The sequence below is a fragment of the Pinus tabuliformis genome, chromosome 4_1 (assembly GCF_031772625.1).
Source record: "Pinus tabuliformis cultivar Carrire ecotype Pingquan chromosome 4_1, CPIR1, whole genome shotgun sequence".
Lineage (NCBI taxonomy): Eukaryota > Viridiplantae > Streptophyta > Pinopsida > Pinales > Pinaceae > Pinus > Pinus tabuliformis.
Window position 1 is genome coordinate 332,186,283 of NC_142303.1, and position 25,524 is coordinate 332,211,806.

General features: G+C 39.9%; 1 protein-coding gene across 1 annotated transcript in view; it reads right to left on the reverse strand.

Annotated features, from left to right (window-relative positions):
• LOC149175629 (S-adenosyl-L-methionine-dependent methyltransferases superfamily protein) overlaps positions 1–8,543 on the reverse strand; it is a 90,924-nt gene extending 82,381 nt beyond the window's left edge. Inside the window, exon 1 of the mRNA XM_089419726.1 lies at positions 8,142–8,543. Coding sequence (XP_089275852.1) covers positions 8,142–8,352 — 211 coding nt within the window. The 5' untranslated portion in view covers positions 8,353–8,543. The remainder of the gene's footprint in view (positions 1–8,141) is intronic.
• Positions 8,544–25,524: the final 16,981 nt, after the last annotated feature.

The window sequence follows — 25,524 nt, forward strand, 5'->3', positions numbered from 1 at the left end:
ATTAGGCAAATCGAATCCCTTAGAGGATCATATATATTGATCAGAGGATCATTTCATTCATCGCCATCACTTGCATTTGTATCTTTCTCTTCTTGAGAATTTCTATTGATGGACGAATTGGAGGATCTTTAATGCATTTTCATGTTTTGATTGTTGTTATTTTATCTTGGAGCTTCTCTCTTGCAAATATGATGGGGATGGATATATTCTTTTTGCCATGTAAGTTTCTCTTTTATGCGAAATTTTGATTATATGTCTAATGTATGGAATGTTGCATCATGGTGCTAATTGTGCCCTAAATTTATGTGAAAATCTTGCATCACTTGGTAATCTTGATCTATTGCAAATTTGCACGTGTTATTCATTTGGCAATAAGAGTGAATGTTCCTAGGGGTCAACTAAGGTTGTTCAACCTCAAGACTCCATCTAGCTTTGCAAAATGAAGTGTAAATTCCTTGTGTAACCTAACTAGCACCTCCTAGACTAGCGAAGTTACATATTAGACTCCTTGATGAAGCAAAAGGTCAAAAATCAAATTTCATTCTTGAATCCATTCTCCCAATATACTAGGAATTGATCCTTGTCTTGGTGATCACCACAAAGAAATTTCTTTCACCCCTTTCTAAACTCTTTAAACCCTAACACTAGAGGTCTCCTAGGGCATCAAGCAAAATTCATTTGAGCCCTCCATTTTGAGAGGGCATTGGTCTACAACTGCGTTGCGGATTTCTCTTGGTCCTCACAAATTTTGAAGCATTTTCCACGGCTAGATTGGGAGATATCCCAAGCCCTACTCCAAAATTATTCTTGTTCCTAGGTTTCCTTGGTTAGTGGCTTCCTCAAGGGTCATTGCACTAAAACTCAAGTGAAATCCACATTTCATTGACCCCCTTCTTCTCCCTTGCTTGGTCTAGATTTTTTGTTTGAAGTTTCACCCAAAACCCTAGGCTTTGCATGGGTCCTCTTAGGCTTCTTTGTGGTCACATATCTTCATCATTCCTTATCTCACAAGGCCACCTAGAAACCTTCTTCCCTTAGGAATCTTAGGTCTAGGACATCCCTTATCAAGAAATATTTCTAATCCCTAGGTCTAGGCCTCCTTTGAGCCTTTCTTGGAGAGCCCCACACCTTGCTTCTAAAGCAAGCAAACCCTATCATTTGAGTCTCTCCTGTGAATGGGCTCTAGAAATCACTACCTATCCTATCATTGACTTATCATTCATTAGTGATTTCCCTCATACCAGGACTCCTCCAATCGGCGAAAGTCTGTAAAGAGCAGGGGACAAGACTAAGGTGACGGTGGGTCCTTGTCCCATTGTTGTCACTTGATCTAGTAGTAGTCCCTTAGGAACCTCTCCTAAGACCCCTGCTAAATTGAGCAATACCAGGCACAACATAGTTGGATGAAATAAATAGTTCTTCACAAGCTTAATGAACTTTCAATGGGATTAACATTTCATGCTTGCAGTCAATTGGTTTTATCTTGGGTGGTTGGGAGGAATGATTATTATCCTCCTCGCCCAAGTTCAATTCCTGCAAGTGACATGTTAAGCCCATATTGAATATATTGTTATAATGGCTTTGAGCCTTGTTATTGCACTGCTTTGAGCCCTGGAGAATATCTTACCCTTACCTATGCGTTGGGGGGCAGGGTGCTTGGTTACATGGGGAAAAAACATTTCAAGTCTAGAAGCATTGTCAACTTTGAATAGTTCATGTCTCTTTCACAACATCTTGGAGTCTTGTCATCCCTTTTTGGATGCTTCACACTATATGTTAATCCTCGAATTGCATCTAGAGTAACCATTTGGGAAAAAAATTCAAAGTTTCCTTGTTAAGCATGATATTGCATCATGTAAGTTGAGTTAGTTGATTAGGACTAATCCTATGCTAAATCTCTCCCCTATATCAATGATAGACTTAGAACTAGTACAGGGATTTCCCCCATGATTTGGAGTTTTTCGAGCCCAAAGAGTAGAGTGAGTCACTAAGTGATAGATAGTTGCCATTTGATAGTGTCCTTAGGCTTTCCCCTTGAGTGAGGTTGGACTTTTCTTCTAGGGAATGTCTGAACGATAACACTCCCCTCATTGGAAAAATGAGTGAGCATCTTGCCCACAAGGGTGGTGAACAAAAAGAGCATCTACCTTTGCTAATATCAACATCTCCTTCAAACTCTTGCTCCAACACTGCTCTACCACTACTTCATTTTTTATCATGTTATCAATTTCCTTCTCCTTTCCTCCAATCTCATCGTAGATTTTTGTAACATAGTTCATCCAAATTTCTTAGAAACATCTGGAATCTTCCTCTTTTTAATACTCTTTTTGCAACATTCTTCTGTTGATTTGCTCTTGCACTACTTTTGGGATCTACTTCAAATACTTGCACTACACCCATCATTGCCTTTGTTTATCTCCATCAATGTTATCAAAACCAAACCATTGATCGAACCAGTTGACCCCTCAAACCAAGAACCAGTCATAACTGAACCAAAACCAATAAAAAAACCAGACCAAAAAAACGGTCAACCGAAAACACATAAATATTCAAGTTTTAAAGAAAAAGATATATATTCATGTGTGTCCATATGAATCCAAACCATTTATGCACAAATAAGAAAAAGTTCTTATTTATATAGCATGAAATGATGCACATAACAAAAACAGCACTAAGTGCAATCCATCTCTAAATCGAAAATACATCAACAAACAAGCCCTGGATAGCCTCTAGCATCCAAAAAAACCATGCTACAATAAATACCTACACATTATCAAAATCTTCGCTTATATTGGGATCTTTGTCATCAATATCACCCTCTAAGCATTAAAATAAGATAGAAAAAGCTTAGCATTTCAAGTTAAACTTTTGTTTGAGTGATGGGTAAAATTTTAGTAGGGTCATGATAGAGGAGTTTAACAATTAATGCCACTAACATCAAGATACATATAGGGGTTGGTACTCTTAATTAAATGCTAGTTCCACACCCTCATACATGACAAAATCCAATGGAAACGTTGCAATCCCCCCAATCATGAAAAACTATCGAGTCTGCTGGATTTTGATTGTGATCTAAAATTCTACTCTCTATATGAAATGCAATGAAGTAGGAACCACTCAAACATCCTCAGTCAATTAATGGTAATGTTAAAAATTTAAGTAAAGGTCCTTTCACTTTAAGAATTTAACATTACCATTAATTGCATAACATCAATAGGGCAATATGGTCAAATATTGGGCTTCACCTAGTCATAAATTATTGCTTTTTTCAAAAGAAAATTGCGTTCAAAGGATCCTTGGTAGCATTGTACAAAACTAGCCAGTTCAGTGAAAAAAAGCCAATTCAGTACCGAACCGACTCATTTTGTACAAGAATCAGTCGATTCGGTACTGAACTAGCCTTTTCCGGTCCATGACACCGGTTTGGACCGATTTTCCTTCAAAAACATTCAAACTGGCCAGTTTAATGCACTATAGTCTGGATCTGATAACATTGATCTCTATCACCTTTCCTACTTCCTTTTGCAACTTTAGTACAGTGGGCTCTGTTACCCACCATTTTGTGGGTGATATTCCTAAGAGAACATTTTCTCCAAGATGGTCCTCTACTGGCAGCCAGCAGCCCCTTGCAGCCACGAACTAGCACATTGTGCCATTTCTCCGCCACCTAAGTCAGCCATGTGGTCCCTGACCCATTTGTCATGATCGTATGTTTCAATGTGGGCCTTCGGAACCTTAAGGTATGCCTTGTCATTGGTAATTGAATATTGTAGTTTGCTTATCGTGGACACTTCTAAGCATGGATTAATGGGGGGATTCAGTGGAATGAGTGAGCTAGGTCTATGCTTCTGTCCCCTAGACCTCTTTTGGATGCTACCCTTGGATCTTAGTCTCATGGGATCTCCTTTACTGACCTTTGGGTTTTATGGTGGTACTACGTGGGAAACCCCGATTTTGGTTGCGTGGTCCCGCTCCCTCATCCACATACATTACTCCCTTTCCATTCATTACAATCCCATTCATCATTTCTCCCACCTGGGTCCACATCCCTCCACTAGGTCCACATAGGGTGAGCCTCCCCTTCCCCTTGCTCACACCTTGGGTCGGGCCTGAAACGATGCCCTGGAGGCTAATGCAGCTGAAAAGAAAAGTAAAAGCATAATTGGCCACATTCAACAGGAAAATGTACCACAAAATGCAAAAGATGGTCAAGACAAACACATTTAGCACATGGGAAAAAGCCAATGCATGAGCTCTACCCCATCCCCATGGCCATCACCCTGGTTCCTATAAGGCCTAGATGAGCCTCTTTTATCATTCAGGAACCCATGATTGTCCCAACCCCAGGTGGGCAATGAACCGCCCTACCTTAAAAGGGGTATCCACTGCTATACCTTACACATCATGATCTTATCCTTTGAGCCTCGAGCAGTTAATCAAAGAAAAATCATAAAAGGCAAAAGGCATATAAAGAAGGGTGGAAAAATCAAGGTCGGAGCACCTCATGCACCACGATTGCTCCCTCCTATACATTATATACCCAAGTGTGGACTTCCCTTTACTAGCTAACCTTGTACCCCGACATGTGGCCCAGGATTGCCCCTTTCATTCCCTATTCCATTCATATCCTTATCACATGCCACCACCAATTAAAAGATGTACCTTGGACATACTATCCCCTCTAAAGGTAGAAACCACCTAATAGGGTACTTGGTTGACCCCCTTTGGAGCTTGTAGACATTAGCACATGCCAAAACCCACTATGGAAAGGCATGTCATTATGAAGTGCCCACCTGTTGTCCATGGTTTGTAAGTTCTTTAACTCGATTTCCTTAAATGACTTGTTGTACTGGAAGGCTAGGGAGCACATTGGATCTTATGCAGGATTGCAGATGGTCTCCATTATGGGTTTGGTCTCCCTATACGGGGTCCTAACCCTTCAGAGGGCTATATTGGCACATGTAGGGTGTGTGTAGGGAGCCATGGGTCTCCACAGCAATATACAACACTCCATGGATCCCGAGAGATGCTCATAGATTGCTCGATATTCACCTATTGGACGAGTAAGATGCACCTGGTCCACCATGCCCAGTCGGCCCCACAGTTGTACCATGCACTTGGCAGATAATCTAGGACCTGTATGCTGATGTGGCATCACTTACACCATCATCTGAGCCCTTACAGATGGTATACAGTCATTTTTGCTCTACTTGGATATCCATGAGGTTACTTGTGTGCCCCCACACCCATTGGGAGCACCACAGGTTTATTATTTGGAGAACAAGGGGCCAACCCCTTGTCCACTACTCTTGGGAGTCCTATTCATCATTATGGCACTTATGGATTTCATCAGGCTTCTTAGAAGGCCCAATGTCATGTATTATTAATCATTCGACCTCTTGAGAGGCTTATTCTTTTATTTATGAGCTAGTTTGGTGGGCTTGTCACCAAAAGTTAGTTATTTCGCACATTATTTATTGTAGGAGCTAATGTAGGCCTAATTAGCTAAATCGAACTCATTAGAAGTGTATAAATACAAGTGACGTGAATTCATTTTAGCATCATCACTTGGATTGGACTTGTATCTCTCTTAAGAATTTAGCTATCCTTCTTGGAAGACGAATTTTGGAGCATGGAATGAATTTTGATGTTTAAATTATTTTCTCTTGTCCTGGAGCTTCTTGATGATTGGATATACTCTTAATACATGTAAGTACAATTTAATGCTATTTTATTTTCTATTCTTGTCACATACATTGTTGTTGGGATTTCGCTTTACTAGGGCTAATTCACTGCATCCATTTACGCAAAGTTTTGGAAATTCAATTTCTAGATAGTGATGCTTCATGTATGAGCCGTGTATTATGAATGAATGTTCCTAGAGATGCTTCTTCATTGAAAGCCAGCAATCTTGCAAAATGAAGTATAAGTTCTTGAAGTTGCTTTCATTGTTGCCCTAATGTTATGCAAAGTTATCTTTGAGGCCTCCTTGACATAGAAAATTCAATGTCCATAGTCATAATTACTCTTGACTTCAAATATCCCCAAAGGATTAGGCACTGGTACACCATAAGGTGATCACCTTAAACCTATTTTCCTTCTCCCCTCTCCTCTTCTCTAGGTCTAGTCCTCTAGATCACCTAGGGCATCAATTATCTCACAATCTAACCATCCAAATACTTTGATTTTTGGTCCACAATTGCGTTGGTTTGTCCTCAAGAAGCCCTTCAAATTTCATGAGATTCTGGCGGTGGGATCTTGAGATATCGCAAGCCCTAGCTCGAAGACAATCCTTGCCCTTAGTTTCTCTTAGGCTATGAACCTCACTGGGATTCTTGCATTGCCTTTCATTGAAAATTCATTCCTTGATACCTTTCCCCTCCCTAATTAGGTCAAACATATCATTGGTTGCCCAATCCTATCCCCTTGACCTAACCTCGAGTCCACTTGGTCCCGTGTAGTCCCATGCACTATCAAGGTTAATTATTCAAACATCACTTGGAACCCAAGTTTCCACAGGGATTCTAGGGCTTAGGGATCTCCTTTATAAGACACATATTCAAAACCTAACCCTTGAAATTCTCCCCAAGCCCTTCCTTGAGAGCCTTCCATCTTGTCTTCCAAGACAAGCAAGCCACATATTTGAGCCTCTCTTGCGAATAGGCTTCCAGGATCACCCTCGCCCTATCATTGGTCCATCCATTTCGTGATCCTTATCATAATGGGTCTCCTCCCATCAATAAAAGTTCATAAAGAGTAGGGAGCCTTAGCCGAGGTGACAGTGGGTTATCGCTCCATTGTTGCCCTTAGCCTAGTAGTAGCCCTTCAAGGATCCCCTTTTAGGACCCCTGCTAGTTTGAGCGGTAACAGGCTCCACCACTTGTTTAAGTACATGCTAGAACTAGACTCAACATCACTCTTTTAGTTTATTCATCTTCAACTATAAGAAGCAACCTAAACTTCTTCCCATCCTTCTCCACTAGGCAAGTATTTCTCCTAAAATCATGTACAACATTTCTACCATGTTGCCATGGTCCACCTAATAAGATATGGCATGTATCCATCATAATAACATTACACAACATCTTCTCTCTATAACCTCCAATATGGAAGTCAATCTTGCCCTGCACATGCATAGTAACCCTACACCTCATCTACAACCATGACACCTTGTATGCATTTGGGTGAGTTATGCAACTTAAATTTAATTTCTGCACTACTTCCTTAGATAATAAATTCGCAATAATACCTCCACGAATAATTAAGGTACAACACTTACCTTCTACCTTACAGTTTGTTTTGAAGATGCTCTCCCTGTGTTTGGGTTCTTTGGCAACTTCCTTTGCTCACTGCAACAGTACTCTTTTTAGCATTAAGTTCTTTTCACGTTGTACTTCTATTTCAAAAGCTTCTTCTTAACTTGTTGATTCTACTATTTCAATAATATGGATTCTTGCTTCTATCCTTCTTACTTCATTCTACAAACAAGAACATTCATGTGCAAAATTCCTCCAATTGATCCTCTACCTCTTTCAGCATCATTCTTCCTTCCAATGAGTTAATTTACAATTCTATAGCTTGCTTCACCTTCTTTTAGTTGTCCACTTCCAACTCCTAGGTCTCTTTTCTCCTTATAAGTTTGTTGCTTCCTCGTCAACTTCTCCTCAATCCTGAAGGCTAATTGATAAGCCTATGGAAATTCAAAACAATAAACTCATTTTAAATAGAAATGTTCAAACCATTCACATGCCTAGCAATGGATTATGGGCTCTGTACTATGGCCAGACCTTATGGAAACTCTGTAAAAATACTCAGTATACTCCTTCGCTATTGTCTTCAACTGCTTAAGGTTCTGCAATCTTCTTAATGGATTTAAATCACAATCTACTAGCAAAAGTTCTTCAACTTTGCTCTTATTCTACCAAGCCTTTAATCTTTTCTTTTCCACCACTCAACCTATCCAATCTAACCTATCCGACCCCAAGGACGTCTGATCCTTCACCTTTGTACATGCACACCTTACTCTCACAGGATCCCTCATTTGTTTAAATTCAACTTTTTAATATAGCAACTTTTGAAATTTCTTGCATATTCTACCCTTTAAAGAGGTTTCGAGTATTAAGAAGAGCGTAGAAATGCACCTGAACGATGGGACTCTACAAAGCGTAAGGCAGCTGAATAGATGGCTGCCTGCAGAGCCCGCTTTTGAATTCCCGCATCCTGTTGCCCCCCACCTTTGCATCTTGCATTGAATCTCGATCTGAATTTAGCTGACTTTAAAGAAGCCCCGTATTGTTTGCTAAAATTCCAGGGGCAGTTTAAGGTTTTGGTAGTGAGAAATGAACTTGTCATCTTCAATTATCCTAACCAATGTCAGGCGTCATTCTGGTACACACCCAAATGATTCTGTCTCTTAGAAAATGGGCATTATCAGGTAAGCGTTCAATTAGCGCATTCCTGCCTTCAAACCGAGAGCATAAAAGGATATAACGCACTACACATTCATCAGCGTTAAAGCGTCTTAAATACTCGAACACATTGGTGTAAATACTCGAACACATTGATGTGACCAAGAAATAGATGGCTATATAAATTGGTGTAGGAGACTTTTAGGAGAGTACAACAGTTTTTTAAGCCTATAAAGGTATATATATTTTATCTCTCTGGTTTTGAACTTGTAATTTTTTAAGGGAAAACACATGATCTTAATCATTAAGTCCACTCCAGCTAGATAGATTAAAAAAAAAGAAATCATAGAAATTCTTTTTCATTTTATTAAAAAAAGGTATAAATCAATTTTATTATTATATTATGGGTTAATATCGTGACTTATCAATACTCAAAAAATCATTACTTCTTTCATATGACATTTTTTTATTTATGACATATTTATTTTTGAGATAAATTGCAACTTTTAATCTCTAACCATTGTTAAGAATATTTTGAAATATTCCATGAAGATTAATCCATATTATCCACCTAGTACTTATTAACTAATATAGATCAATCTTAAACAATCTAGCAAAAGCCTAAAAGGATCAAATCTCTTGAAGTGCATATATATATATATATATATATATAGAAATTGCATTTTTGAATGCATAAATGGATTCAACTTCCCTTGAATACATGGAATAAAATAACTTAAACATACAATTTTAACAAATATTTGCTCCATTCAAAATTAACCATTAATAAAAGTGTCAAAATGTAAATAATAATACTTAATTTTTCAATTACTTTATATAATATATAGACATTTTATTATTATTATTATTATTTTAAACCATATATAATATGCAAATATTTGCTCTATTCAAAATTAACCCTTAATAAAAGAGTCAAAATGTAAATAATGATACTTGAAATGTTATACAATAGGAATTTAATTTTTCAATTTTTCAATAGGGATCTAACATTTTTTTTTTTTTATTATTATTATTAAACCATATATAATATGCAAATTTTTGACATTGAAATAATTTAGCTAACATTAGCATTAAGATATTTTATTTATATTACATTGTTTATGTTAAAGTTTTTTTTCTATTAATATATTTTTAAATACATTTCAATATTACTTGACTTTATATATTAAAATATTTTATTTATGAACCACGTTGAATTTTTTAATTATTATTAATATTTTTTAAATGTCACGTATCAATTTTATATTAAGAATTGAATTAATTGCACATCTCCCTCTTATCATTTTTTTCTCCAAAAAAGAAAAATCGTTCTTTTCATTAAATAAAAAAGGAGTGCAATCACAAATAGAATCCCAAGATAAAAACATGAGGGAGGGTAATATTACCAATACATGCATCTGAAAAATTAAACACTAATGTGAAAAACTTAGCCAGACAAAATGTCCAAACGATACTATCACTAACCAATAAGACAATTGAGAAAAATGAGCAGAAAATTGATAGTAACAGGGAAGACCACAAGCTAACAAAATATATCAGCCAATCATATCTCCCAAGCATCAAAAAGAAAAGGAAGAAGTCAGAAAAGACAAGAATGATGTAATAATAAAGAAGACTGTAATTGATGGCCTAAGGGAAAATGAAATCTTCCCCTATTCATAAGTTGAGAGCCCTCATGCACTTCATAAGAGATAAGTCCTTCGTCCACAAAGAGACCTTTCTTAGAAAGAGCATTTGCTTGGAGATTGTATTCCTTGTATATATGTTGAAAGGATAGAGAGAGAAAATGGTCCTTTAAAACTTTAATTTTGTGCATCCAACAATGTAAGCTAAGAGACAGAAGTCAAGTTCTCCCATTCAACCAATCAATAACACACTTTGACTCCCTATAGACCTACAAAGAAGCGATTTTAATGAAGGCGACGACAAATAAAAGAGTCCAATAGGCAATGACTTCATCTTTCATGTTAGATCCCTCCCAAATATGCAATCAAATGCAATAAGAGATATTTCCTTGTAGCATAACATATGCCCCAACACCATAGGAGCCACCCTGTTGTGCTCCATTAAAGAAACCAACACTTCTAACATGAAGGTTGGGGGATAGGAAAGGGACGACACTTCGTGGATTTCTGAGAAGAAATGTGTTTAAAGAAAAAGCCAAGAATTTGAGGAAGAATCCAAGGGATAATGAGGAACATAACCTCAAAAATCAACTTATTGCAAGTCTTCAGTATACCCCAAGTAATGAAAATAGGCAGAGTTTTATACCTGCCCATTCTATGATCCCGCCATTGGAGACAAGTTTCAGGAAAATTAATTGGACCACCAACTAAAATATTGAGAGTGGATAGAGCATTCAACCATAGATCTTGCGCAAAATCACACTAGAAAAGAGATGATCAATCAAATCTGGACCTTCAAACATAGGGTGCAGACATTGGGGCTAATAAAACCATGATGAATCATGTTATCCCAAGTCAAGATTTTGTTGTCCAAAGTCAGCCAAATGAAACAACTGAGCTTAGGAGGAATGGGTCACTGCCATATATTTCAAAACAACTATATATTTCAAAACCACCAGTTGTTCCTAGATTTAATAAAGTAGCATTAATCACATCATAAGCAAGATTGGCAGTTACCTGGCCAAATGAGGAATTTCCTAGCCACACAATAGTGCCTTCCTCCTCAAATAATGTAAGACCATTGATATTTAATTTGGAGATAGATCCATCCCATTCATATGCCAACAAGCCCTACAGTCCTAGATCAGAGGAACGCTTCCACCTGCCATTGAATGTAGCCTTAGAATAGGGACTAAAAACTTCACAAATCCTATAGACTCCATGTGCATTAAGATGTGCAATGAGCTATGCAGGTAAGATATAGAAATATGACCTTCCAATGAAAGTGTCTTTCCCTACTATAACATGATTCTCTTTACCCACCTTCTAGGCCATCCTGGATGTAATCCAAGGAAGGGTTGTCAACAAACCTTGCCAAACATTTGATCCCATAGTGTATTTCTGAGGTTGGATAGACTACATCCATTCATTAAAAGGATGATGGTTTATATACATATCAATAATGAGATTGCTCCCTATACTTGAGCCAGTTAAAACCCTCCATAGACTTTTCATAGCCAGTGCTAGCCCAAACCATTGAAGATTCTTAAAACCCCATCCCTGCAACTTTTTGGTTGGGACAACACCTCCCATCTAACCAAGTGAGAGACTCCATTATTTTTCTTACTCCCCCAGAGAAAGTGAAACATGGACTATTTGATCTTGTTAATGGTGGATTTAGCAACCTTAGAAAGGGTGAGCCAATAAACAAGAATACTTTCAAGAACCGACTTTACCAAAGTCATCCTCCCTCCAAGAGAGAGCCATCTATAGCACCAATTACTGATGCGGTGCTCAATACGCTTGTGAAGCTAGGACCAATCCTCCACAAGGTAACAATTTGGCTTCAGGAAAAAGCCTAAATATGTAAAACCTTGTTCCAATTGAGCCACTTTGTATGGCAAAAAGGAGATGATGGAAGCAGTGGTCTAGTCCATCATATTATGATGAAAAAAAAGGAAGAATTGCGTTGACTTACCACCATGCATGTAGCACAACTAATTGTAGAAAAAAACACCACTGAATACTTCCCACTTTGAGATCGAGCCATCACCAAAAATAAGAAGGTCATCAACAAAGAGCAAGTGTGTTATGTAGATGGCTATAGAAACTTTAACTCCTTTAATATAACCATCTTTCTTGGCACGGTTAATCATCCTACTCAAACCCTCATTGATTAAAAGAAATAGTAGAGGAGTTAGAGGACAACCCTGTCTCAAGCATCTTAAAGCAAAGAAAAAAAGAAGTAGGAGAACCAATTTATGATAAAAACAAAATTAGCGAAAGTAATACATCCCATAATCCAATTCGTCACCTAAAAGTCCAATCCTATATGGAGGAGAAGGAGTCTAAGAAAACTCCAGTTCACATGGTCATAAGCTTTGACTAAATCCATTTTGAGAACAAGAGCACTATGTTGTTTGGTCTTAATGGGGTGAATGGCCTCCTGAGCCACCCTAATGGCATCATGGATTAACCTACCTGGGAAGAAACCAAACTGCTCAAACGAAAGAGAAGAAGAGAGAACACTCTTCAATATGTTGGACAATACTTTAGAAATAACCTTGTAAATAAGATTACACAAAGAGATTGACTGATAATCGTCAAAATAAGGAGGCTTTGAACACTTTGGGATTAGTGCTAAGAATGTAGCATTGATTGCCCCAGACACCTTCCCAAAGGTTCTAGCCTCCTCCACAACACTCAGAATATCTTTCCCAATCAGAGAAAAAAAAGAAGATGAAATTCAATAGTCCATCCTTTTGGGTGTGGCCTCTTATCCTTGGAAAAATATCTAAGAACCTCTTTAATCTCTTCCAGGGAGACAGGTTCTCCCATCCCGACAGCCTCTTCCATTGAAAATAGGCAAGGTAAATGTTGTAATAAATTTTGCTCGGCTTTAATCGAATAGCCTCTCAAGTCCCTGAAAAGTCCAGAGAAATGAGCCCTTGCATACTTCTCCAAATCCCATTGGGAGCAAAAACAATTATCCTCATTATCTTGAATGTCCCAGATGGCATTTTTGTTTCTCCAATGGGATGAAAATTTGTGAAAAAAATTGGTATTCTTTTCTCCCTCCTTGATCCAAATAGCCCTACTCTTTAAGCATCATCGTTTCTCCTCTACTCTAAGAAGGTAAGCCTTCCTTTCAACTAGGGAACATAGTTTTCTTTTTATAGCATTTGAGAAACCTGTAAAAATTAGTGAAGATTGACATGAGTTAATTGAGGCCTCTACCTTTTCCAATTCCTTTTGTTGTTCTCAGATGTGAACCCCAACCCAACATTTAACCTGATCTTTTAAAAAATAAATCTTGTAATTCCAGGCATCCATAGTTGAGCAAGAAGGGTCAACCAGGAAACTTTCCAACAATCATGAACTAGTGCTAGAAAGGACTCCTCTTTAAGCCAAGAATGGTTGAACTTGAAAGGTGTCTTTTGAACATAAGAATTAAAATCAAGCTGAAGGAAAATGGTCGGAAGTGACATCCTAGCAAATCCAAGAACTATATTTCCCACCTTAGACACTATGGATTCAACAAGAAGAAAACAATCTAGACGCTTAGTGACCCCTTCAACCCCTGATCTTCCATTCCTCCAAGTTTCACCAAAGGGAATAGGATGAATGCCAACAAGATTGGAATCAAGCAAAAGTTGGGAGATCACTGGAACAAAAATATTAGGGCAAACATAATTAACCCAAACTTCATTAACAGAGGTCATAAAATTTAGATCTCCTGCAAGGTTGAGGGAGTGTTCTCTAAGAAGACCACTACAAGGGATGAGATTCCAGTAGATCTCTTGATCCTGGTAAGGCCTGTAACAATTGACCAAGATCGCATGTCTATCTAGACCCCTTAGAGACTCTTCCATTATGATTCCATCCAATGAGGAATAATATCTAAGAGTAACATCCCAAGGGTTTTGTAGCACTGAGACCCCTAGAATGCCCCACAACATCAACACGACATATGCACCAATCTAGAAAAATGTTTCGAAGATAAACGATGGTTTTTTCAACATAACCATGGTTTCCTAAAAGAAGATAATTGAAGGACGATGCAGAGATACCAGTCTCTGGAGAGCACAAACCTTAGAAGGGCCCCCCATACCCTTGATATTCAAAAACATAATAATCGTGTTGAAATTTCATTAGATGGTATCAATGCTCTAAAGGACATAGAGGATATTGGAGTAATTGAAATCTCGTTGAAAAGATCCCCCTAGATAGCATTGTCATATGCAAGGTTTTTCTTATGTGGATTTTTCTTGTGCATAGTAACATTGTGGAAGGAGAGTAATGGGTCATCCAAAGGATTCAAAGTATAGAGAGGAGAGGGGATAGTGGAGATGGTTGTAATATTAAGGGAGGATAAATAAAGGAGTCCAAAAAAATGAGAACTTAGCATTTCGAACACCCCAGTGAAAGGGTCCAAGAAAGTAGGTGGGATGTTCTCAACTAAGGAGTTAGTCAATGGAATAGGGGGACGACCCGAGGGTTCCTTGAGAAAAATTGAAGAAAAAAGTGAAGAAGCATGAGGAGGGCCTGAGAAAGAGGAATGGATCTCCACAGAGGAACAAGAAGGAGCATCCAATGACTTGGAAGAGTTAATTGCAAGATTGTCTAATAAAATAACATCTTCAACAGATAACGATTGAATAAGATTACCTGATAGAGCTTCCATTAGGGACCATGATGCCCGTGGAGGGGATGGAGAAAGAGACTTTTCACTGGAATTCTCTTGTCTAGGGTTATGTGCATCATACGAAGGACATAAATCTACACCTGCATCATATTGAGAGAACAAATATGTCATTGTTGGTTTCAAGAGCTCACGCTCTACCATACCCTTCGAGCCCTTGACACCCAAAACATAAAGAGAAGTTCCCTGGGAAGCGATCTTATGCTAGTGTAAATTCTGCTCCTGAAAGGTAGGTGCCCAGAGATTCTTAGACCACTAGGAGTCCACTACATCCCAAAACACAAACTCGAGCCAATATCCCCACACAAGGAAACATCAATAAACAAATATGTGCCAGGAATAAATGTGGAATTAACTAGAACGTTATTGTAGAGAAATTTTGTTCCTCTCAACCTAACTACGTTGTCATTCACTTTAAGGTGCCTCGTTTGGTGACAATAAGAACACCGAAAATAAACCTTCCAGAAATCAAGCCTCTGACTAAATGTAAAGTCCCCTAATGAGGTATCCAATTCAGCCATAATCCCCTTCACCACATCCATCTCAACTAAGACCCATAATTTCCTCTTATCATATGCTACGAAAGATATCTCGTCAAAGTACACAAATTTACCAATGTAGTTTGCAACCTTTGTCACTATCTGCCAAGTCCAAAGCTCCAACAGGAAACCCACCATTTTTTCCCAAAGATACTAGGATTTTGGCTTCTTGGTTAAAGTGTTAAAACCAACACTCCATCTTTGCAACCATAAGAAACCACTCCCGACAACCCATGCTCGTTGGAGAATTGTCATAAGGTCACCCTCGTCTAGAAAATGAAAGGGTATCCAACTACTCATGAGCAAGCTAATGGTAGTACAATAACCTAAAAAGGGTTTCCATTGTAGGGATACCCAGGTCTATAGTTGAGACCTGATAAGAGAGATATAATAAAATCTACCCATCAACGCCCGAGCAGATAAGCTAGAAACCTTACTCATTTAAACATCACATCCCAATGATAGCAATGGCCTCTCACCATAAGGAAAAAGAGATTTTTGGGGACGAAATAGACTAGTGGGAAGGGCCCTTGATCATGCAGTAGAATGTGGCAACCTCCCCAAGCCCAAGGAGACCCCAAGTCCAGATGTCCCACCGTGAGCATGTTTTGACCCACCCGAAGAAACCTTCACCCCAACCGATTGCATATGAAATGTGATAACAGCAAAAGAAGAAGATGTGTAACCCTCTATTTCAGTACTAAAAACACAAAGACCGAAAGATGAGGCCAAAAATGGGAAAGTAGGTGTCATGCGGAAAGAGTCAATTTTGCGGACAAAACCAACCTCCCTAGAAGCTAAGGCTTTCTAGTGACAAACAAGACAATTAAACACTATCTTTCCCTAAATATGCATTTAGAATACAAGTAATCAGGTGTTTATAACATACTTTTAGTCCAACGCTTTGTAGTAGTCCAGTCTCTCCGATCCGAATGAGCTCCTCCTTCTCTTCAAAACCTGCATTCACTAACAAGCAAACGATTACATAGCACCTGAATAACTCATAAAATAAAACATATTCATCATAAAGACCAAGGAGTATATGAAACAAATCATGTATAACAACTTGTTGAGAAAAATGAGCTTAATTGTATTAAGTGGAAACAAAAGAAACCATTACAACCAGTGCCTTGGTGTTGTGCAGGTCCCTCCCAGGGTCCAGCAAGAGTTCTCCTTTACTTTGATCAGCTCACCCACTTCCAAATGAAGCTAAGAAAGGATGGGAATCTCTCCTCTCAAGCTCTATAAGGGAGTCCTAATTCTAGCAGCATCTACCCTTAGGAATGTTCAGCTTTCAACCTCTCCTCCCTCTGGCCCAATGCCTGTATTTATAGTGCTTTGGAGGAAGTTAATCAGGTCCACCATCAATGGGATAAGCCCCTCTTTCAATGGGATAGCTCCCCTCTTGATGGGATAAGTTCCTCTTTCTTTGGGATGCATGAACCATCTGGAGGCGCTCAATCCACGTCAAACCATCTTCTAGAATGCTCTAGAAATGACCACAAGTAACTTTTTTGAAGTGAAACTTGCGCCTTTTGACCTTTACAGGAGTACGCACCCACCCCTTTATAGACAGAGCGTACAAGTACGCAGGTTTTATGAACTGGAGGTGCGTACATGCAGGTAAGGCTAAGAGAAACTGCGTAACCAGAGTTAATTGACTTTTTAAGGACTTTCTCTCTTTCTTGGAGTTTGACATGAGGAGCAGAGGTATGAGACTTGCCAAGGAGGATAGTATGACGGTTGATGGAGCCATACTAACTGCAAATAGTCATGGTGACAAATTTTAGTGTAACAGATTGCCCCCTAAAGTGCGAAGCCTGTAGTAGATTAGGGTTTCATATCATCTAGGAAGGGTGAAGTGCTTTATCATTTCAAGGATTATCTTGTGGAGAGCCCAGTCGGAACCTGCAAATATTCAACACAAAATACATATATAAGATCATATCATCGCTGAGGTAGGCATTCCAATACTCAGATTGAAAACTTTAACTAACAAACTAACTACTGCTCTAATATAGGAATGATTTCGCAGTACATCATAATCATAGACTCATGTAGACACAGTATGGACGCAGCCATCTGCTTATGATTAGTCTACTGTATAATGAATACAAAACTCCTCGCAGCCTGGATGGTGGAAACTAGATCCAGGGTCTTCATTCCTACTTCCCGAAATGGTACGATTCTATCCATGCGAATAAATGAGTTGATGTCGAACATGGTAGAAACCACTTGATTACCAGTCGATGATGTAAACTGTTAACAAGTGTGAGAGAGACCACCAGTGATGTCAATGGTTCTCAAAGTACCCAGCACAATCCATGAGATGTGAATGAATGAATTGATGTCGAACACGTCACGGAATCCTTTGATCGAAAGTCAATGATGTAAACTGTCGTCAAAGGCGAGAAACCTGCCATTGATGCATGCAGATTTCAAGGTACTGACGATTTCTAGGTCATCTTTCTAGATAATGTGCTGATGTCGATAGAAAGCGACCCGTTGCAGGCAAGCCCACAACATGAAATCATAGATCAAGTTGAAGAAATGTAGCTGTAAGGACTGACTCAGGGATGGTCGAGATGGATGACGGGTATTTTGCAGATGAATGGTTTATTTGCAGTGACCTCTTGAACACATAACGACACGACAGATGGCTTGGTGACAATTGACCCAAAGTTAATACCCGGCTGAAGACTTTCAATGTGGTTTGATCAACTCGTGAGGCAAAGGATTTCCCAACCCAGGTGAATGAAAAGTGTCGTGTTCAAGAGTGGTGACAAGGTTTCTTCTGAGATGAAGGATAACAAGTAGGCTCATTTTTCTCTCTTTTCCCCCACCATTTCTGGCAAGTACCTCTTTATTTTTTACAAGCTTGAGGAGGATAACATATGCTTGATTATAAGCTCATCCTTCGGATGAGTCCAACTTAGTTTAGATTCGAACCCTAAGAAGGAGTGGTCCGTTCCTGTTTGTAATCGAACAGGTCCTTTACTGTGAAATTTTAACAAGTCCAGTATAGGAGAAACTCGGCGTTTTTCAATTTTAGAGAGTCTGAAAAACTTAAGAAGACTCCAGGGTTGAACTTTTTCGTAAATTTGTGTCTCCCAAGCCCGAAAAAGTATAAAATAATACTTGAGAGAACCGCTTGGTTTTTTACGACCAAGGAGTACTTTCATGATTAGTGCCTCTGACCTGAAAAGTAAAAAGCGATCAAGGACACGTCGTTTTATTTCCAGTATCGAATTTGAAACGATAAAAATCCGGCAATCTTTTCCTGTTTTTACGGTCAGAAAAGGGCTATAAGGGGACCGTCTTTTAATTCTGTTTTAACGAGTGTAAAAGAAACGCTCGGCAATCTTTTCATGTTTTAGGAGTCAGAAAAGGGCTTAAAAGATGACTCTGATGTTTTTGTTTGTGAAAAATGACAATTTTCCCTGAAAATCCTTTATCCTGCACAAAAACCAACACATTACTCATACCTGTTTAAAGATAGATGAAAATACTTTGAAAAATACCTTTTTACGGTGGAAAATAAACAAATTTAACATTTATTTACTCAAAAAACCTATAAAAAGGGCTTTTACCATTTCATTTTTACCATTTTACTGTTGAGGAGAGAAAAAGGGCTTTTGGCAAGAAACTTCCCGTGGACATTGCGAAGAATCCGACTGTCGAAATCGAACGCCGTCTCATCAGGTATCCTACAACATCCTCCCTTGCATTTTCATCTGTTTAGAATTTGTTTTTAAGTCTTAGTTTCATTTTTTGGAGGCCTTGGGGTTTCAAGGTCCGCTTTTCGGGGTACGCAGGTGCTCCACTGGTGACCTGCGTACCCCGACATTTTCTCAGTTGGGAAAATGCCGGGCGTACGCAGCTTGCCTTAAGAGAACCTGCGTACACACGCTCTGTCTCTAAAGGCGGGCTATGTACATCGCGGAGAGGATTTTCAAACCCCCATTTCTCCAAAATGAACCAATTTTTTTTTTAATTTTATGGACTCTAACAGATGTTTTATGGTGTGTAGATTGCCCACCATGCTTGATTAGCGCGAGAGAGAACACGAAGATGTTGATTTGGCCGCCATTAATCACCAACCTTCCATTGATGCTTTGAAGGCATGCGGTCTTTACAACTATTGGGCCATACCTGGCATGAGGGCCCAGGTGCGCTTTCTAGAGTGGTTGGTTGAAAGGTGGAACGTTCAGGATCAGTGCTTTTACATTGGAGGGCACCAGCTCGAGATAGAGCCCTCAGATATTTACTTTCTCACTGGTTTTCCCAAGAGGGGCGAACAATTGACTCTGTCCGGGACTAGGCCGGGTGGCTAGTCCATCGCTAGTCTTCGTCTAGAGTGGTGTAATGATCAAAACCATGAGAGGGGGATAGAGATTAAAAAGATATCCCGACCTGAACTTATGGTAATTGCCTTTACAGTTACCAGACTTTGCGGAGCTGCCGCTTTGCACATTGCCACTGGATCCCAGATGCGGATGGCGATTGACTGCTATCGAGGCACCATTTTCAACTGGTGTGATGCTGTGTTGGCCAATTTAAAGGGCCAACTGACTAGGGCAAAAAACGGGCAACTAAAGACTTTTGGTTATGGGCCTTTAGTTGTGATTTTTGCTCTAGAGAGGGTTCCGATGCTGATCCTGCAGCATCTCACTGTTGAGGTTGGGCCTCCTCGAGAGCCTAAGTTGATGCGATGGGTTGCGGTGATGGCCCGTCATCCTGACGAGGGCACGGAGGTTGTCCGATTTAGACCGGAGTATTTTCACTGGTTGGAGGACCAGATCTTCTCTATACAAGATTTTCCTTATGCCGGAGTTGATTTTCGCGGAGATCCGGACATGGTTCTTCCACCGGGAGAACAATGGGACGACACAGGTAATTCATTTTTCACAAGTTTTTAAATTATCTATTTTTTTTGTTTTTATATCATCTCAAAACTGACAGTAATAATTCTCAAAATGCAGATGTAGGCCCACGGCGTCCAGCCAATCTCCGGCCTTTCGAGAGGAGACAACCAGTTGCACCGGCACCGGTCCCACAGGACGAGGCTACAGAGACCTTAGCTGAGTTGGAACAAGACCTAGAGCGTCTGACGGCAGATATACCAGAGACTACTATAGATGATATTCCTATCAGGCTTCAGCGCTATGTAGTCACAGTCCCAGGACCTTTTAGGAGGTTCTTGTGTAGGGTAGCCCGTGCAGTGGTGTCGTATAGAGAGCATCACCAGTGATTGGATGGTCGTTTTTGTAGACACATGCGACATTTTGGTTTTTTGTACTTATCATTTTTGCCGATCATAAGGTGTTTTGCAACCTATGATCGAAGACGATGTATTTTTGACACACTCCTATCTATATATATCATTATTACCGGCTTATCTTGTTAAACATGTGTGATTAAATGTTTTTAAATTTACATGTATGATTATCGCAAATGTCTGTCTAACATTCTAGAAGCAATTGCATCTGCTAATGTATTTAAAGACCTTGGAATATGCTGATATTCAATGTAATCAAATTCACGTTCCAAGAGACGCACTCTCAAAAATAACCTTAATAACACTGGATTTCTAATGGCATAGACTCTATTAAGTTGTAATACAACGAGTTCAGAATCTAACCTCACTATCAAACTCCGAATCCCAAATGAAATAGATTCAGACAATAACTCAATCACTGCACTGTATTCTGCATTGTTGTTTGTTGTTTGACCGAGGCTCACCCCATGCATAGAAACTAACTCGTCAGAGAGCGAATAGATAACCCAAGCTGCGGAAGAGATATTCCGTGTACTACGACAAGCACCATCAGCAAATCCAATGTATGTTTGGAGAGGAATCGACATCTGCAAACATCAAGCGTAAAACCAAGATAAGCAGAATAACAACGAAAAAACACACTTTCTAAGCTAAGCACACTGTCTAAACTAACAAACACACCAGCTAGAAAGAAAAACCTAACCTAACTAAAATCTCCATACCCATCATTTAAGCATAATACCTCTTTAGGTAAAGTCCATTTCTGGGTTTACCCAAAGAGTCCCCGTCAAAGTCAACCAGCTCATAGGCCCCTTTTGCTAGCTTTCGCTTGACAATATAGGGCCCATGCCACATAGGAATGAATTTTCCTGCACCTAATTTATCGTTAGCTTGATCATATAATAGCACTAGGTCTCCTTCCGAAAAATTTCGAGGGGTCACATTCCGATCATACTGAGCTTTCATATGTTTTGCGTGAGTCTCGATTGCCAATGCAGCATCACGTCGAGTCTCATCTAATTGAGCTAAGTATAATAAACGCTTCTCCTCTTCGGAAGTAGCTGGAAGTAATTCGACAGCCATTTGAAGTGACGGGATTTCGCATTCAATGGGCAGCACAACTTTCAAACCATAAACTAGTTGGAAAGGAGTGAACCCTGTTGATGTTTTCACTGAGGTTCAGTACGCCCAAAGCGCGGAAAATAACATGTTGTGCCAATTCGACCGATGAATACCAATGATTCGTCGGATCATGATAACTAAAACTTTGTTGATAGACTCAACCAGACCATTCGCTTGTGGATAATAAGGAGTTGAGCTATCGTGACGCAAACCAAGCTGGCCTGTAAGTTCTGTCATTATAACGTTTCGAAAATGGTGCCCATGGTCAGTGATTATCGCTTGTGGGACACCAAACCTAGCAATAATGTGATTGAATACGAAAATTGCAGCTGTCTTGCCGTCTGCCTCGAATGTAGGCATCGCCTCAGCCCACTTAGTAAAATAATCAACCGCAAGGATGATATACGCATGCCCCCCAGCCGAGTGAGGGTTACATGTAATAAAATCGATACCCCATTTGGCAAAAGGACCAACAACAATTATAAGGTGGAGAGGAGCAGGTGGTGCGCATCTTGCGATCAAACACTTGACAGTTGTGGCATTTCTGGACCGCAATAATACAGTCTTTAAACAAGGACGGCCAGAAGTAGCCAGCGCGCAATATCTTTTGGGCTGTGGCATACCCAGACATATGACCGCCACACGCTCCAGAGTGACAGTCATTCAAAACCCTTTCAGCTTCTTCGTGAGTTAAGCAACGTCGGAAAACCAAGTCTGCCCCACGGCGATAAAGAGTATCTCCAATAATTTTGTACTGTTGGGACTGGAATCGAATTTTCCGACGTTCCGACTTTGAAACTTCGGGCCGAAAGGATTGGGTTTGGAGATAGACGATTATATCCCCATACCACGGATCTAAAGTGCTGATGAGAAACAAAGATTCGTCCGCAATGGGTTCCTCTGCCACAGTTTCCGTGTCAGCACGCGGGAAATCACACATCAACTGTGCAAAAACTAAAGATTTCTTAGACTTAGATTTTTCGAATTCCAAGTCGAACTCCTGCAGGATAACAATCCATTTAGAGTACTTGCCCCCTAGCAATTGTTTAGTCAAAATGTAGATCATAGGGTTGCAATCCGAAATGACTGTAGTTTTATGGAGTAAAATGTAGTGACGAAAACGCTGGACAGCTTGAACGGATGCCAGTGCCAATTTCTCCACATGTGAATATTTTAGCTCAGTTGGATTTAACGTCCGACTAAGGTAATATATCACATGTTCCGTTCTGAATTTGTCTTCCTGAACTAAGACCATTCCAATGGTGGAATGAGCGGCGGCGAGGTACAAAAAATAATCCTGGTTGTAGTTGGGAGGATGCAGCAACGGTGCATGGGTCAACGCGTGCTTGAGCGCATCGAAAAATTTCTGAGCTATCTCATCCCAAGAGAATTGAGCGTTCTGTCTCAACAACCGGGTAAAACCCTTTGTAATCTCGCCGTAGTTAGGAATGAACCGGCGTAAAAAGTTTTCTTTCCCTTGCAAACTTTGGAGTTGGCGAAGACTCGAAGGCGGAGGCAATTTGATGATAGCTTCTACCTTCGAGGGATCGATGCAAATACCGGCTTTTGAAACTACAAATCCTAGCAATCGTCCCACTTCTATACAGAAGACACATTTGTGTGGGTTCAACCGACGGGTGATTCTGACGCAAACGTTGCCGGACGGGTTTAGCATCCGGGTAAGTCTTGATCTCATGGACAACAATTGCGGGATCAATTCCTGGCATTTCCTCATAAGACCAGGCAAACACGTCGCGGAATTCTTGAAATAGGGCCTTGTATATCTGAATTTCGTCGTCCGAACATGAGGCACCTATATGAATGTGTTCAACAATTCCAGGCTTGACTGAAATGTCAATGGGAATAGTGCGAGAAATGTTTCCCAAATTCAGCTCTGAATCAGGATGTTTCATTGGACTCTGAGCTTCTTTGACATATTCAGCTGTAAAGATTGATGAGAAATTGTTTTCAAAACGATCATCCTCAGGTAAAAACGAAGATCTGTGATGGAGATCTTCCCATGGTAAATCGTCTACACACAGGACTTCACAAAGTTGTTCGTCAGATGACACAACTTCGGGAAACATTATTAACTCTGAGGTTGACGTGAAAAGAGATTCCTCACGGACCACATTCATTTGGTCGATTTTGGTTGAACTCGGGTCGGTAAAAGACTGCACGGCTTCATAAGCAATTTCATATGGACTCAAAGGCATAAAATCACCAAATGAGTCTATCTCAGATTCAGAAGGAACGATCCAAGGATCATCATAAACAATGGTATCTGAAGTAATCATATGAATAGATGCAAATGAAGACACGGCGTTGATTGGAGGAAAAGGAAAAGTTCCCAGTAAACCGGCATCTTTAACTAATCCTACTCCAACATCCTTATAAGGGATAGTCGTTTTACCGACATGCTGGATACTCTCTGAAGAGGCTGGGTCGGATGAAAAGTAAGCCAGCTGGTCTATGGTTACGATCTTGCCATTATGTGGAAACTTTATTACTTTGAAGACCGATGAAACGACCGCTGTCATAGCGTAAGACCAACTTCGACCCAAGAGAAGGTTGTAGTCTAGAGGGGCATCAACCACCTCCACATCCAGACTAACGATTTTTCCTTCAACCCCTATAGGAAAATCCTGTAGAATGCCAAACGGATGGAACCCACGGCCATCAAAGGCCTTAAGAATTGTCGGGGATTGATTTAGTGAAGGAGAACCAAGCGATCTCCAACACTGTATCGACATAATACACGTGGAAGCTCCCTCATCAATTACAGTCCGATGAATAGGCCTGTTTTTTACTATCACTGGGATCTGGAAAGCCATTTGATGAGGTAAACGCGGTGTACTATTTTCTAGATCAAAGATTATTAGGTTCGGGTCCTGAACATCAACAGCTCCTATAGCTGACAAAAGTAATTTGCGTTGTGCTGGGCATGATTGCAGCACTTCCAAAGCCGACATTGCTGAGGGTGAAACAGCTAAATCCTCAACAATGTTGTAATTCTGGGCTGCTCTCGCATGTGGATTGAAAGCAGACCTTCGAAGTACACCCTTGGCGGGCGGTTTGATTACTAAGTCCGGGTTAGGTTTCTCGATCTGTAGTGGATCGGAACCGGGAGCTGAGGTTAATGGATTAGAATGAGAAGATTCTGTTTCTTTGCCATCAACAAGACTCTTACTACCATAATCTTGCGATCGAGTCGCAATCCGTACATGAGACATCATCAATATGGGTTCTTCACTGGCACTCGAGGAAGAACCTATCATCTTACTCTCCTGCTTTGGAAATGGATCTTTCAAAACAGCAGGAGTTGGGGAACCTTTGATGATTTTCACAACCTCGGCCTGATGAGGGCAATCTCTTGTAAAATGATCCTCTTCACAAATAAGACAAGGATATCGAGGTTTGCGCTTTTCGTCATTGGTTTCCGACTTTTATATTTACAGGAGTATAAATACCTCCGGGTGGATAAGGAGTACGAGGTGGAGAAAAACTTGACCCTGAGTTGTCCAAATAATTGGTTAACGAAAGATACCAAGTAGTACTTTTAGGTGGACTGTAAAAAATGGATTCACGCTCCCTTAGATCAATAGTAGGCTGATCTTCAGGGATAGGGACGCCTATTTCTTCTTCTGGAGCAAGTTCTTCAATAGCTATCAAACCAGAAGGAAGATTTTCGGTGATGACTCTTTCTACCCTAGGTGAATCAGGAGCACTAGAAGTTGGAGTAACAGGTTCAGATATTTCAGGTTCTTCGCCTATATCACTAGTAGATGAAAAACTACCAGCAAGCTCAGAAACTGCAATAGCTTCAGGA